Below are 15,257 nucleotides of genomic sequence, written 5' to 3'. Positions count from 1 at the left end.
GGATTGTACAGTGTAGGCACTAGTTGTATCTCCTGCAGTACTTCTCTGACTCAAGGAAATCAAGTGGAAGAGTACACTGCTCTACTAATCACACTAATGTGTTCAGGGTTAAGGGGTTTTGCAGAAGCAGTCTTGGGGGTAACGCCTTACAAGTAACACTGATACTGTAATCTGAAAGCTTTTTTGGGTAACAGAGTTTTGTACCTTTTCCAAAAATAATGGTGTTACTTTGTTTCATTTAAGACCTATATAGGGGCATAGCACAGCAGTGGGTGTGGTTTGCTGGTGCAAAAAAAAAAAAAAGTTTGTATATACAAATATCTCAAGCCAGGATCCTGGTGAATCAAGACCATAAAACCTTTGATTCTGTGAAAAGAAAAAACGAGAAAAAAATAAAATAACGCTAAACAACGGGTATTAATTATATATATATATATATATATATATATATATATATATATATATATATATATATTTTTTTTTTTTTTTTTTTTTTTTTTTTTTCTTCCACAGAAACAAAGGTTTTATGGTCAACGTTGGCATTCAGGCCTCGGGTTTTGTACGGGCAAGGGTCTGACATCTCTCGGTGCTGTTCGGGGTCAGAACTCATATTTCTAATAATAATTTCCATTCGGCTCTGGGTACACTTTTCACAGGTTCATTTGAGTACGGGTCTGTCATATTGGGCCCATGAAGACCTCTACTGGGCAGGAGAGAGTAGAAATATAGAGAAGATCTGATCATTTAAGAATGTCTAGAAGATAAAATGAGGGGCAAGCACTTGGATCCACAACCTCTCCCCCTCCCCCTTCCTCTCTGATCTCAAGATGAAAAAAAAATATTCCATTTCAGTTTGGCTTTGATGCTAATCACTTGGTTATCACTGGGCAATATTAATTTAAAACACAACCGCGCGCGCGAGTGTGTGTGTGTGTGTGTGTGTGTGTGTGTGTGTGTGTGTGTGTGCGTGCGTGCGTGCGTGCGTGCGTGCGTGCGTGCGTGCGTGCGTGCGTGCGTGCGTGCGTGCGTGCGTGCGTGTGCGTGTGTGTGTGTGTGTGTACGCGCGTGAGAGCGCTCGCCTGGGTGTGCAATGTGCATGTGAGAGAGCATCATTTCAGGAGTGACTCAGTCTTTGTATCCCACGTTGGATCATTTTGCTCCCCTTCATGCGTTGTCCTCTGCTTTCTTTCGTCCCATTTTCTCTCACTTTATTTATGCTGTGCTTCTTTAGCGTCCCTCACTCTGTCCCTTCTCCTCTCTAACCCTGTTCCCTCCCTCCTTCCCTCCGTTCCTCCTCCTCCCCTCCTAAGTGCATTATTGGTCGGCTCCAAGGTTGTTTAGCTGGAGAACTGCGGCTCATTTCAAGTCTCTGTGATGAAATATTAATTATATTTGGAATCCACTGGGGCGGCACTTTTACCAAGCGCACACTGAGTACTGTGCACAGCCACCTGATTTTACCCCCAATTAAAGCTGAATAGAGCACAACAATCTGGCTCCAGCTCGCTCCCTTGGTGGGGAGAGTTCATAATGCGTGTGTGCGTGCGTGCGTGCGTGTGCGTGCGTGTGTGTGTGTGTGTGTGTGTGTTGACTGTGTACATTTTATGTATGCGAGTTGTGTCCAGTAGTTTTCTTAGAGCAGTGGTTCCCAAACAGAGGGGCGAGGTCCATTGGTGTCCTGGAGTTTGTCACGAATTACCTTTGTCACAACTACCAGTTATTATTGGAACATGACCATGCAACTATAAAACATGTGATGAATTGTGTTATATGATATCAGTACTTTGTGCGCATTCATTTCCCATTACAGTTAACATACAACACACTTTCAATCTGGCGTCCCTAATTTGGGCACCTTCACACACAAGCTTGCAAGATCGGCTATTTTCAATAGGGTTGTGTCTTGAGATTTTAACTTGCCCATTGGTGTGACTTTGAAAACAGCTGTAAAGTTACCGCATGACGTGTAAATCTACAGTGAACCTGTGGGTGGATGATGTATGCACGCCAGTGATACATGTGACAAACGTGCAGCTGTTGGATAGAGGAACTGGCGTGGAAGGCATTATGGTTTGAAATTACACGTTAGCTCTGTAAATCTGTCATGACAGGTCTAATTTAGTAGACTATAACTCAAGAATCTGCTGTGTAAAAACACAGCTCGTTACTGAGCTCAGGTATCATACAGTACCTGGTTGGTATAATGATGGTATAAAATACCATCCATGCCTGGTTGAAATACGGTCATGACCAGAGGAACTCTTGCCTCTCTCTGTCTACATACTGTATTTTAAAGAGGCATAATCCATAAATAATATAGATAAAATATAAAGACTGAAACAAAAATAGACAATAAAAAAATATTATCTCATGGAAGGTTTACTGAAAGAGCACAACACATTAAAATGCTACCACGATTGTACTTGTATTGTATGTACACGTATGTATGTCTTACTGATGAATTGAGTACAATGTAACCATAATGGAAACAAGCCCCTGGCACTTTTTGTATCGTCCTTTCAGCATAACATTTGACTTTACTACGACTACAGTAGCAATAAATTATACCAGTTATCTGTATAGAGGGTATGCGCATGCATAAAGTCAATGGCAAATCGAGTGGCAAATCGAGTTTAACGTTGTTTAACGCAATCAGATAGGACTTTTCTGTTTGGATGTATGGGCTGTCAAGGCCAGAAGGTAGTTTTTTGACACTCAGTTGGCGTTCCTGCATAACTTCCGGGTATGATGATGATGTCACATGCATACCCTCTATAAGTTATACTAACCAGTAAGATGCCTAAGGGCGAAAAGCGACCTCGCCCATCTGTCTTGGCCATCTGTCTTGGCCATATATGGATTATGTTAGTGTGGTTCTCCTAGCAGGGCATCATCTGGGATACAATCCCTTTTATGCCCATATATGGAGATCCCTAACATAATCCCTTTTTAAGCCCATATGGAGATCCCTGCTCTGAGTATCTGACATCACTGTGATGTCACCTAATTATGCCCATACAGTATATGGAGATCCCTGCTCTGAGTATCTGACATCACTGTGATGTCACCTAATTATGCCCATACAGTATATGGAGATCCCTGCTCTGAGTATCTGACATCACTGTGATGTCACCTGTGATGTCACAGTGATGTATCAGGGGAACCACAGTGGCGTTACCCGGCCGGGCCGGCTGGGACGGTGTGAAGCTGTGACGGTTCTGATAATAAACTGCAACCTATGGTCGCAATAAAGGCCATAAAGGCACATTTGGAATTCTGAATAAAAATAGCTAAAACTAGAAATGATGCAATTGGAAATTACAAGTGTGGTTGCTGACGTGACTATATTCTGCAATAAGCTAACTGTCATGTGAAGCTCGACCAATTGATTCCCTATTGATTCCCTATCCCGAACAGAAATCTGTCTGTCTGTCAATTTCCAATGGCGGCGGAAAAGTTACCCTAGTTAGTAAATAAAGTTTCCCCAGGACTATAATGTGTTGCCCTGTTGGGCAACCACACTAATAAATAATTACAAGAAAGAAAACAAAAAGACTGTATGGCATTGGCAGAGCCGAGCAGAAGTTTTGCATTTTTAGCCTTAGGTCTAAGTTGAGCTGCTCCAGACTGACACACTTAATATGAATAGATGAGCAGGAGTAACCTCAGATCTCCCTGTCAGGACAGATCAGTGTTAGTAAAAATAGGACAGTTTACACTGTAAAACCCTGAGTGTTCATTTAACTCTGAGAGAGTACAAATGCACCCAAATGGACCCGTTGCAAATTGATAAATGAAACCCAATTTTATTGTGTAGAGAGGACTAGGGGCCCTGACAGTAAAGAGTAAATGGAGACATTGACTCATGCGCTGAGAAGAAACATGGTAAAACAGAGAGAAAGAGAAACAGAAACACACACACACAGCACACAGGTGTGCTCGCGAGCACACACACACATACACACACACTTGCATGTGTGTATGCACCGATGATGATGCAACTGGCAGTCCGTACACAATTTGAAGCAGGTATACAAAATGAAAGAAATTAATGCTGCGAAAGAATAAATGGATTTCTTGGGTTGTACGTGTACACACACACACACACCCACACCCCAACACACACACACACACACACACACACACACACACACACACACGCACACACGCACACACACACACACACACACACACACACACACACACACACACACACACACACACCGTTGTGAACGGTGTAAGCCAGCCAAGAGTAACATACTAATCTTTTTACCCTGATTAAAAGCAAACACACTGCATAACTATAGTGGAAAAAACCTTATTCCACGGTCATATACAGTGATGGGCAAGCTACTTGGAAAATATAGTAAGCTACACTACTAGTTACTCTTGATTAAATATAGCTCAACTACACTACAAGCTATCCCCAGAAATTGTGGTTACACTACAAGCTACAGGGCAAAAGTAGCTAACTACATCAACACTACTTTAAAAAAAATCAAGAACAACTTTCCACCAAACAAATGGGCAGGCAAAAAATGCTCAGTAAGATTTTTTATTATAAAACAGACTGAAACTGGAAACCCTCTGTCTGGCTAAATGTATACCCCTCACTATTCGGGACACTATTGTAATGACTGGTCTATTTATTTATTTATTCATCCCGACCGTGATGGCCAAGCTACTTGGAAAATGTAGTAAGCTACACTACTAGTTACTCTTGATTAAATATAGCTCAACTACACTACAAGCTATCCCCAGAGAATGTAGCAAGTTTCCGTTACGCTACTTAGAAATGTAGTTAAGATATGTAGCTAAGCTACTTGTAGCTAGCTACTGCCCATCACTGGTCATATAGTTACATTGTGGGGGGGCTGCCGAGGGAGGGTATCTATCAACTAGCCCTGGGCGATATACCGGTTTTATCGTATATCGCGGTATCAAATGACAATATCGATATTAAAAATTAATACCGTAAATATCGTAATTCTTTTTTTTTTTTTTTCAAAACAAACGCCCAACTACTTTTTTGTTAAGCACTGTATCTGTAAATTTGATATAATTTGATGTGTCTATTTCAGTTATATTTTAAACAAGACCCTCTTCTACACATGTGATGTGAATTTAATTCAAGGAGACAAGCTTTATCATTGGGGAGCGGCCGGGTGACGTTGTGCCCTGACGCTGTTAAGTAAAGCAAAGCACACCGCATAGCATACACTTACTTTCTTATTGTGGGCAGTCTCTGTATCGGGTCTGAAGAAGTCATAATGTTCCGATGGAAATGGTTGACCATATCATATGGCATGAATAATACCGGTATATAATCCAGGGGACATCAATATTTTCGTAGTGTAGACCTCCGTGGCGAGAGATGTCAATCTCCAGGTTTGATTTGCTACCAATGTGCCACGCACATTATGAGTCCACAGTCCACTGTAGCAGTGGTTCTCCAAATGTTAATTTTCAAGGACCCCCGTAACTCTGAGAGTGTATAAATGGAACGATGACTCTTGCAGAGTCCTGCGTGACTCCTCCTGATTATATAATCCCAATCATAGTTGAATTAGTTCTGTCGGCTCCATAATAACAAATGGAACCAAATGGACCCTTACAAGTCCATTTGGTTGGCATTGACTCCTAATTGTCTCCTGATATAGTTTCTATCATGTTCTGTTGAACTAGTTCTGTCGCTAAGTAAGTTAGCAAAACTGCTAAAAACAACTCCCAGCCTTCTCTGAAGCCCCGTAATAATGTATTGTTTCAAGGGCTCGCACGCAGCATTTGTCATCTCCTGTGTGTTTTGCAGTGTGACCGCTTCCCCCTCTAGTGGCGTAAAAAAGAACTACACTTAAAAAAAATAAAGAAATAATAAAAAACAATATATTTTTTAATAGACGATAATATCGAATACCGCGATATTATTTTTAATATCAAACCGATATTAAAAAAAGCCATATCGCCCAGGCCTACTATCAACATGTATTTTCACACAGTTTCATTCCATTTGTCCATTTGCACGCTTTGAAGGTGAGCAATATTGACAGTGGGTGTATACCTTCTCCTTATTGTCATGTTGGGCATACAGGAAAGCTGAGGAGGTATAAAGCATCGCAGCGGAAGTGGTTTCCGGGATCCACTAAAAATCTCCCATTCATTTTTCTCACATACTTTTACAAAAATATTTATAACAATTATGTTAAGCCTAGAACCAAGCCATCCAGGATTCCACTGAATCACAACCATAAAACCTTTGATCCTATATAACACTTATTTTAATATTTACATATTTGATATACTACATTTAATAAATACCCTTTGTTTAGCGATTTTCAGATTTTTTCTTTTCATAGAAACAAAGGTTTCATGTTCACGATTCACTTTCATCCTGGATGGCTTGGTTCTATGCTTAAAATAATTATTATAAATATTTTCGTGAAAGTCTATGAGGAAATGAAAGGGAGATTTTTTTTTGTGGAACCAGTAAACCAGGTCCACTGCGATGCTCTATATAGGGAGGGAGGGATGGACGGACAGTTAATGAACAATGGTAAGACTGCAAAGCCCAGCCGATTGTCACGTTAGAAATTAATGTCTGATCAATGCCTGTGATATCAAAGTGAGTAAGCAAGAGAGCGAGAGACACAGAGAGAATGACTCTCGTTCTCGCTCTCAGCATCCATGCTGTGTGTGGAGACAGAAGAGATGGAATGAAGCAAGAAGAGGGAAAGGATGTCAAGGATTCCTCTGCTTTGATTGTGTGTTATTAGTTAGGGAATAGTCTCGCGTAGCCAGACAACTACTCCACAATCTCTGAATGCTATATAGAGTCTGGAACAGCAGCAACGGCGAGTAATGGAAACGGGCATTACTGTTCAAGAAAATATATTTTAAAATGTCGCACACATTTCTGCTAAGCAGTAAGCTAAACATGCTTATATGATTTTTATTTATATACTGATAAATGTGTGCGATGTGAGACTGAAACGGAAGTGACGGGGGGGCTTCACTTCCGCTTCATCTCGCACTCATCGTTTCTATTTCCCTTTACCAGACTGTATGCCGGGAGCATTTGACCAAATCGCGGAGGCAACAGTCTGGCCACGCGAGACTAGTTAGGGATCAGCCGATGCTTTGACCAATCTGGGAACTAAATGCTTACCAATAGCTTTCTTCACAGATGTGTTCATAAAGGTTTCTACTATCACCTCTGAACCTTTTCAAACCCAACACCCTTGGGAAACTTTGTGGGAGCCAATCAAAGTTGGGGTCTCAAAAAATACAAAAAATAAATCTGCTTTAAGTAGCATGTGAGGGGTCAAACTATTTTTTCATGATTCTGAATCCAATGCAAGCATTTGTTTTGCACAAAGAACATTCCTTGGGAAAAAGAAACAGCCCCCACAAAACTATGGTTTAGTGATGAGTCATCACTTTTCACAGTTTTGTGGGGGCCAGTTTCAGCCCAAGGGATGTTTTTGATGCTACTTAAAGCAGATGTATTTTTTTTGTATTATTTTCCTGTATAGTCAAGTCAATGAGACCCCAACTTTGATTGGCTCCCACACAGTTTCCCAAGGGAGTTGGATTTGAAAATGTTCAGAGGTGATAGTAGACACCTTTATGAACACATTTGTGAAGAAAGATATTGGTAAGCATTTAGTTCCCAGATTGGTCAAAGACTCGTCTGACTAACCCTAACTATATAATATGAATAGTGTTGGGGAAGCTCAGTTAGTTGTATAGTGTTGGTTGAATCCCAAGGTTCCAGGTTCTATGCCGGGCACTACCGACTCGGCGTATGAGGAGCACAGCTTGGGCAACAAGGGCATATAGTAAGTACCGTAATGGTGCCTGGTGGTAGTTGTGGCACTCCATCTAAGCAAGCTATTGCTTTCATTCCTGGCCTGTCTGCTGATGCGAGTGTTAGCTGTCTGAATATTGTTGGTAACTAGCACAGGAATCCAAAGTGTGTCTGCTCTCCCAGGGACATTGTGTCTGCTTACCCGGGGGCGGTTGGGACAGTATTGTTTATAGTTCCTTCCTTGTTACAAATCAACAGAAATCTGACAAAAACAAGCAACAGGCTTTTCCTAATTGAATAAACCCCTTCAGACCCACAGAGAAATCACAGGAATTCATGTTTATTCATGTGGCAGCCAGTCAGAAACACTTTATTTGCCTGCTTCAAAAACCCCTGGACTGCATTTTTGTTGGGGAATTGCTATATTGTGGAGTTGCACGATTAAATATTTGTTTTACTTTGAAGTTGTTGTTATTGACTGTTTTGCTAAATTAAACTCCAATCGCCAGCCTACACGAAGACTCCATGTAGCCCATGGGTTTGGAACCACAATGACCAAACTGAAATGAAGACTTGGAAGACAGACAAATTCCGTATATCTGGCCAATATATCGGCCATCATTTGAACATTTTTGACAGCATCGCATCGCAATTATGCCATTGATGATTTTTTTTTACCACTTTTTGGGGCATATCCTTATGGGCAAAAGTTTTTAAAAGATTTCAAAAACCGATCTACAAGTGGTGAGCTTGTTGATTTTTTAAATTGATTAGAAGCGGACACATAGTATGTCATGTCATCAACATGGATCTGTCCCATTTAGCACCACCACTGGTACTTTACTGGAGTGTTTCCAGTTTCCAGTACTTTCACTTCTCCTCTACATCTATTTATAGGCCTATTATACTTTTACTCCACTATAATTATTTTAAAACTTTAGTTACCAGTAAGACACCCCTGGGTGAAAAGCGACCTACAGTAGGTCGTGCATATGGGCGCGTGCACACATCCGCCTGGGTGACAGCAGACTGCTGGGCGAGCACTGGCGCTTTGGCATGGGATCAACATTCCCTCTGCATCCTAAAATAAATATTGGCACTTTGGCTACAGTGTGTGTGTGGCCGCTTCTTTGTCTTTTAAAGACTATCAATGGGATCAACTTTGACCAACAAAATGCACAGACCTGGTTGGTTGGTTTAAGTTGGACAAAATGTGGCCATATTTTTCCCAAATGTAGATTTTGGTACTGGTAAGTAAATCTTGAATTCCAGATGTTTACTTGTAACATAGTATTTCTTCAATGCAGAATTGATACTTTTACTTCAGAAAAAAAAAGAAAAAGGTTTTCCCACCACTGTCTACTAGGCATCGGACCCAAAGATCTGGCCTCAGCAGTGTTGCCAGATGTACGATAATTATCGTATTTGTACGATAATTTGACCCTCTGTACGATGTACGATCAATAATTCCCAAAATGCCAAAATGTACGATAATTTCGGCATATCACCAAAAAGAGCGTGAATTCACTATTTTCCCTGGCTGCTGATCTTGGATCTGGTTTGGTTCTCAAAATAAGCCAGGAAATCAGTCAATCTGACCCTAGATCTGTTCTTGGAGGCATTAAAAATACCGGTTGCATCTAGTTTCAGGCTTTTATTTGTGTAAGCTCCAGGAAGTTGCCTGCCTCCACGCAGCATATCTGATACGTTTTTTGTCACGCAGGAGTCTCAAACAAGGTTGTTTCTTACACTAAAGACGCATTTTTTGGTGAAATTACGTTTTTACACGAGTGATTTCTCTTTTTTGGCTGTGTACGATAGTTTCATGTCAAAATACGATAATTCTGAGCCTCCGGTACGATAATTCAACATTTCCCATCTGGCAACACTGGGCCTCAGTGGAGCTCTATTAGTCTCTTGTCTGTCTCTCTACATTGTGTTCTGTAATGAAGAAACAATGCCGTGGAAACCCTTTGCAAAGCTGTGTCCCTGGCTGTATGGACCATAATCTCATGGGCAAACCTTTCAGCCGTTTTTCAGCAGTGACAGTTGGCAAAATATCTACAGCTTGTTCATCTGTTGATGCTTACAGCAATGCCTTTTTTCCGTTTTCACGCCTCTCGAGTCCCATCATCAGATAACACGACAGCAATACCATGGGAGCACTATGGCAGCTTACGACAGGAGGGAAATAAATGATTGTAGCCGGAGAGAGTGGAGGAGGAGAGTGGGTTAATGTATGTAATCAATAATAGTATCTGAGATTGCATGGATACAGAAATACAAGTGAGAGTTTCTTTCTCTATACTTCACATGTAAACAGCTTAATCAAATTATTCTCGCCTTCCAACCGAGAAGCAATAATAAAACAGTTCAGTTAATGGAGAGGCAATAAGAGACGTATACACAGAAATAAATATGCACGTACTGTACGCATACTGTAGATGAATGCACACAGGAGAGTATACACGAACACGAATTACACATTCAGGATTTCTCTACAGCACTTGGGCAGATGGGCACTACACTGTACCTTATTATGACATTATTCTGCCCTCCCTAGGTGAACTGACAGGCTAGTTTGACAGATAGCGTCTTCCCAATGAGCACAGACGCTTTGCAGTTTAGGCTATTTATTGCCACTGGAGAAGTTGTAAAACTGCAACTACAGAAAATACTGAAAAATATGCATTCTGTAATCAAACTGTATTCCACAGTATTCGACTCGCAAAATTGTTAAAGAAAACAGACAAAACACAATAACATTATCCATATTCTATATCTATTTTCTTGAATACGAATTAATTAATTTCTCATATAAGGGTGACCAGGGGGACCTTGGGGATACATCTGAGGAGCTGTGCTTCAACGACACATACGGTAAACGCCAGTACCCAATCCCTCACATGCACACACGCACCGCCGCACACGCACGCACGCACACACGGACGGACGGAGTCAGTTTCGAAGTGTCCTTGAGCAAGACGCTGAACCACAAATTGCTCCTGTAGGTTGGCGCCTTGCATGGTTTCCTGCGCCATCGGTGAATGAATGTGTGTGTGAATAGGTGACTGTAATGCACAATCATTGTGGATAAAGGCGTTCTATAAGCGCACCCTTTACCATTTACCACACACGAACGAACAGCCTCACACACAGTATTCAGTTTGGCTTCTCTCAATAAAAGAGAGAAAGCTGTGACAAATGGTCCTCGCCGCAGGCATGCACGCACTCACACACACCGTCGCTTATTGTTTCACTTATTGAGCGCTGCTTCACCACAACAATGCTGGTGTAACTACAGTAAGACAAAAAGGGATTTTTACATGCATCAGTTACATAGATTTTGTAGATGGTCCTGATACGTCACAACGTTACAACGGGAACACAAAAATACACAAGGCAAGACATTTCAACTACACTGGGTGATCTAAAGGAGTAATGTTGAATGCTGTTTAATGTTTAAACAAATGACCCAAGAGGTACCCAAGAGTATGGCCCTGCATTTTAAGGGGAGCTGATTTGAAAAAGATTATAAAGGGGGGCCAAATATTCAATCATCAAATCTCACCGCAAAGTTATTTATCGAAAATCAGATGATTCGATACAGTGTTTTCATCTGTTGAAAGGCAAACGGTCGATCTATGTTTCATCTTTTGAAATGTGAATAACTTTTGGCTCTTTTCATGACATTTTAAGCACATAATACATGACGATGTCACTGGACCCGTCCATGTTATGTTTGTGTGGGTCATGAATTAGTCTAGTCACTTTTCAGGGTTTGATCCGGTCGGGAGCGGAAACCACTTTACGTCATGTTGTAGTTCTCAAAGGAATAAAATTAGGCCGGAAAGATCAAACCGGATTCAGTTTTAACCCCAAATAATTCCCCTGCGCTCAGCCTGTTGTAAACGATCACCAGGCTTTCCCCGAGAAAGCCTGGTGACGCAAGGTTAGGTCATGAATGCTCCCGACAGATTGTCTGAATTAACTACTGTAGATTGTTAGTCAAGGAGGGTGCCTGGTAACATGTACACACATGTGCACACACACACACACACACATGTGTGCACGCACCGTGACGCACGCACGCACGCACACACACGCGCACACGCACACAGTCTCTTACCTCCAGCCGTAGGTATTCACTCTGCTCCTTGGAGATCAGGCTGAGGATGGTGCTGCTGTGTTTGCGGGTTCGTACCAGCACCTGGACCACCGTCCTGCGGGCTGGCAGAGGGGACGCCAGTTGGTAGTGCGCGTGACCGCGTCCGTCGAAGGAATACTGAGGAACCTCTGGTTATCACAACACAGAGGCCCGGGTACACACACACACGCACATACGTACACACGCAGGCACGCACATGCACACACAGATTAACACATTTTAGGCAGTTTTCATCACCGGACAGACCAACAAGAAGCCATTGGAACTAAAACATAAATACCCTAAATTTCCCCGCAACGTGCATGGAGCCAGTGGCAGCCAGGGCAGATTACATGAACACAGGCTTAGCTTGGAGGATGTTTGATTGAATTTTTTGGGCCTATATTCACTGAAGTGGACCCTCGGTAAGCCAGGCAAGTTAAACCAAGAATGCCTAAATCCTTTTAAAACTAATTCCTCCATCACACATCCTGTTGAAATAACAACTGTAACTTTATAATCCCTCTTCCCTAGCTATGGAAGAGGAGGAATATTTCATTACCGCCTTATAGGGCAAAATGATGGCAAGTAGCACCCTTTCTGTATATTCAATCCTGCATGCTAGCAGCATCTCTCTTAGGCATGTTTGTATCCATTGCTCATGTTGTCTTTATTCGGGTTGAATAAGGTATTGGCTTGGGTTTTGTCGATCTTAAAATCAATTCTTCACTCACGGCCATGTTGTTCAGGCCAATGTACCTGTTTCTGTACGCTAGATGGGTCAGAGGTTAGCACGGCCTCACAGCGAGAAGGTTCTGGGTTTAAGACAGACTGCCTATAGGTGCCTGCGTTCTTCTGGGTGCTCTGGTTTACTCCCACACCAAAACACATGCATACAGTAATGGGAACATACAGAACTCCTGCATGTGTCCTTGACCTCCAGTGGCCTTAGAGCTGGAGCCGATCCCTAGGGGTAATTCAGTGGCTATCCACTGCCTCTAATAGTCTTCTAATGGATCAAACACACACATTTCCCCAGGGATCAACCAGTAAGACACTCTAATGGCGAGAAGCGCTGAAACAACAGAGACTGACACAATATGTCCATATATGGGAATTCCCATATATGGGCTTAACTCATTGAGTGCCAATCCCGAACTAGTTCGGCTTTATTATCGTATCGCAGAGTGCCGATCCCGAACAAGTTCGGCTTTAAAAAAAAAAAAAAGAAAAGAAAAATTTTGATTTTTTTTTTTTTTTTTTTTGGACCCCATCAAATCTGGTGAACATGATTTCAATCGCGATTTTGCATGTTCCACCCCCATACAACCCCATCTAACATACAGGGCAGCCATGTTTGTTTACATAACATGTAAAACATAATGGCGATTATCTCAAGAATGCCTGAACGGATTTCCAATCGGATTTTTTTTGTTTGAAAGCTGTGAACAAACTGCACAAATCCACTCCAATGCAATCCAGGATTGCATTGGATTTTTTAGAGCTCATTCTTCTCTGTTTTTTTCCCATGCATGAGGTGTGCAAGGTTTAATCATGGCTAAGTTGACGAAAATAAGGCTTCTAAAATGCTTGGTAGCCAATAGCTAACTTCAAGCTAACTTCATCCTCTTCCTGTACATGCACAAAGGAAAGTGTTCAGGCAAGTCATGGCTGCAGGGCTTCTGCATATACCAGCATATCTCTATGGGATTTTCTATGGCCACTGGGCGCCCTCTAGTGGTGAAAGGGGTGGCACTAAATAATATTGATGCCATCAGGGATCTTCTTATATGGGCATAAAATGGACAAGGACGGAATTCATTTTCAAGTGACTTGCGTCGTTGGTTGTTTAAGTTGGACAAAATGTGGCCATATTTTCCCAAATATGACTGATGTCTGACATCATAGATGTATGATTTCATAGACAACATGAGACTGCTACAATATGTCCATATATGGGGCTGAGGTGTGACACACATGATCTACAGGTTTTCATACTAAATGCTACCTACTGTCGCAATATAGTATACTGTAACTTTAAAAGTGCCATAGGTTTGGAGCAGCACCTTTGTGTGTGGCTGGTGTTCGTAAAAAATGTTTTCACCAAAAGGCTTAAATCAGGCTTAAGAAGAACCGGAGACGCCTCCGGATTTGCTGACCAATGCAACAAGCACAATGTTATATTAACACAATTATTGGTGTTGACGGGTGTGATGCTGGGTGGGGGGTTGGGTGATCCGTCTCTGCACTATAGGGACTCCCAGTTTGGTTCGGGGCGCCTGTTCAGCACAGAGCGGAACTGGACATGTGGCTGCCTACACCCTCCCACCCAGGCCAAGAGTAGGGTCTGGCACTGACAAGAATACACATGGAAGTACTTGGCGTAATTACAACATTGGGGAGAACAATAGATCAAAACAACAACAAAAAGGAGCGCACACATATACACAGTTCTTCTTTTACTACCGCTTCACATGCAGTACTCCATACAACCTCTAGGCTATAGTTACTAGTGTTTATACAAAAAGTTTAGTTTACCCTCTTCACACTGGTGGCCCGTGTACCCAGGCACACACTGGCAGCTGAAGGAGCCCCACTCGCCACGGCAGCGTCCCCGGTGGCCACAGGATGGATACCCCATGTTGACACAGCTGCTGTCCGTAGTCAGGCAGCCCGGTGAGCTGGCCTGGGAGTCTGCTGGAGAACCCAAATCATAGAGCTGGAGGGGGGAAGAGGAGAGGGACATTTGCCAATACGCAAGAAGGGGAAACAAGAAACAAGGTAGTGGAGACAAAAGCAGACAAAAATATAACTTGACAGCTAGGAGCGAGGCAATGTTGAGGGCAAGGAGCCAGGGGGGGATGCACTTGGAGCGCCGATTGGGAAAGGAGGACTGACGTTACTGAAAACAGAGGAAGAATTGTGAAAAAAAAAAAAAATTTTACAAGGCGATTAGGAACATGGTTTCAGGGTAGGGCAGACCTTTTATCATTCAACTCTCGTCTCTTGCTCGTTCAAACAAGCTCGTTCTCGTTCATTCTCTCACACACACTGACGATACCGAGCGTCATACCCATATAATCTTGTGGACAAAGAGCATACTTGATGCTCAAAGGACAGCGGAACCTTGAAGGCCTTAATTCCTGTCCTCACAAAAAGCATTCAATAAAATACATGAATATGTTCAACCTCTCCTCTCCTTTTCCTCTTTATGAGCTCATATCACTGCAGTTGTGAACGCCATGGGATTATGAGGATTGTGAGAAACAACAGACGGAGAATCATTATGCCAGGCTGCCACTGATT

At 42.2% G+C, this 15,257-nt stretch overlaps 1 protein-coding gene across 1 annotated transcript in view; it reads right to left on the bottom strand.

Annotated features, from left to right (window-relative positions):
* The window catches only part of LOC308288878 (neural-cadherin), a gene marked incomplete at both ends in the record, with an annotated part of 433,302 nt that overhangs the window by 55,526 nt on the left and 362,519 nt on the right, over positions 1-15,257 (bottom strand). Inside the window, 2 exons of the mRNA XM_080730353.1 lie at positions 11,934-12,100; positions 14,490-14,670. Coding sequence (XP_080586479.1) covers positions 11,934-12,100; positions 14,490-14,670 — 348 coding nt within the window. The remainder of the gene's footprint in view (positions 1-11,933; positions 12,101-14,489; positions 14,671-15,257) is intronic.

The sequence above is a fragment of the Nannobrachium achirus genome (genome assembly GCF_963921795.1).
Source record: "Nannobrachium achirus genome assembly, chromosome: 7".
NCBI classification, from domain to species: Eukaryota; Metazoa; Chordata; class Actinopteri; order Myctophiformes; family Myctophidae; genus Nannobrachium; species Nannobrachium achirus.
This window is presented reverse-complemented; position numbering and strand designations above follow the sequence as displayed.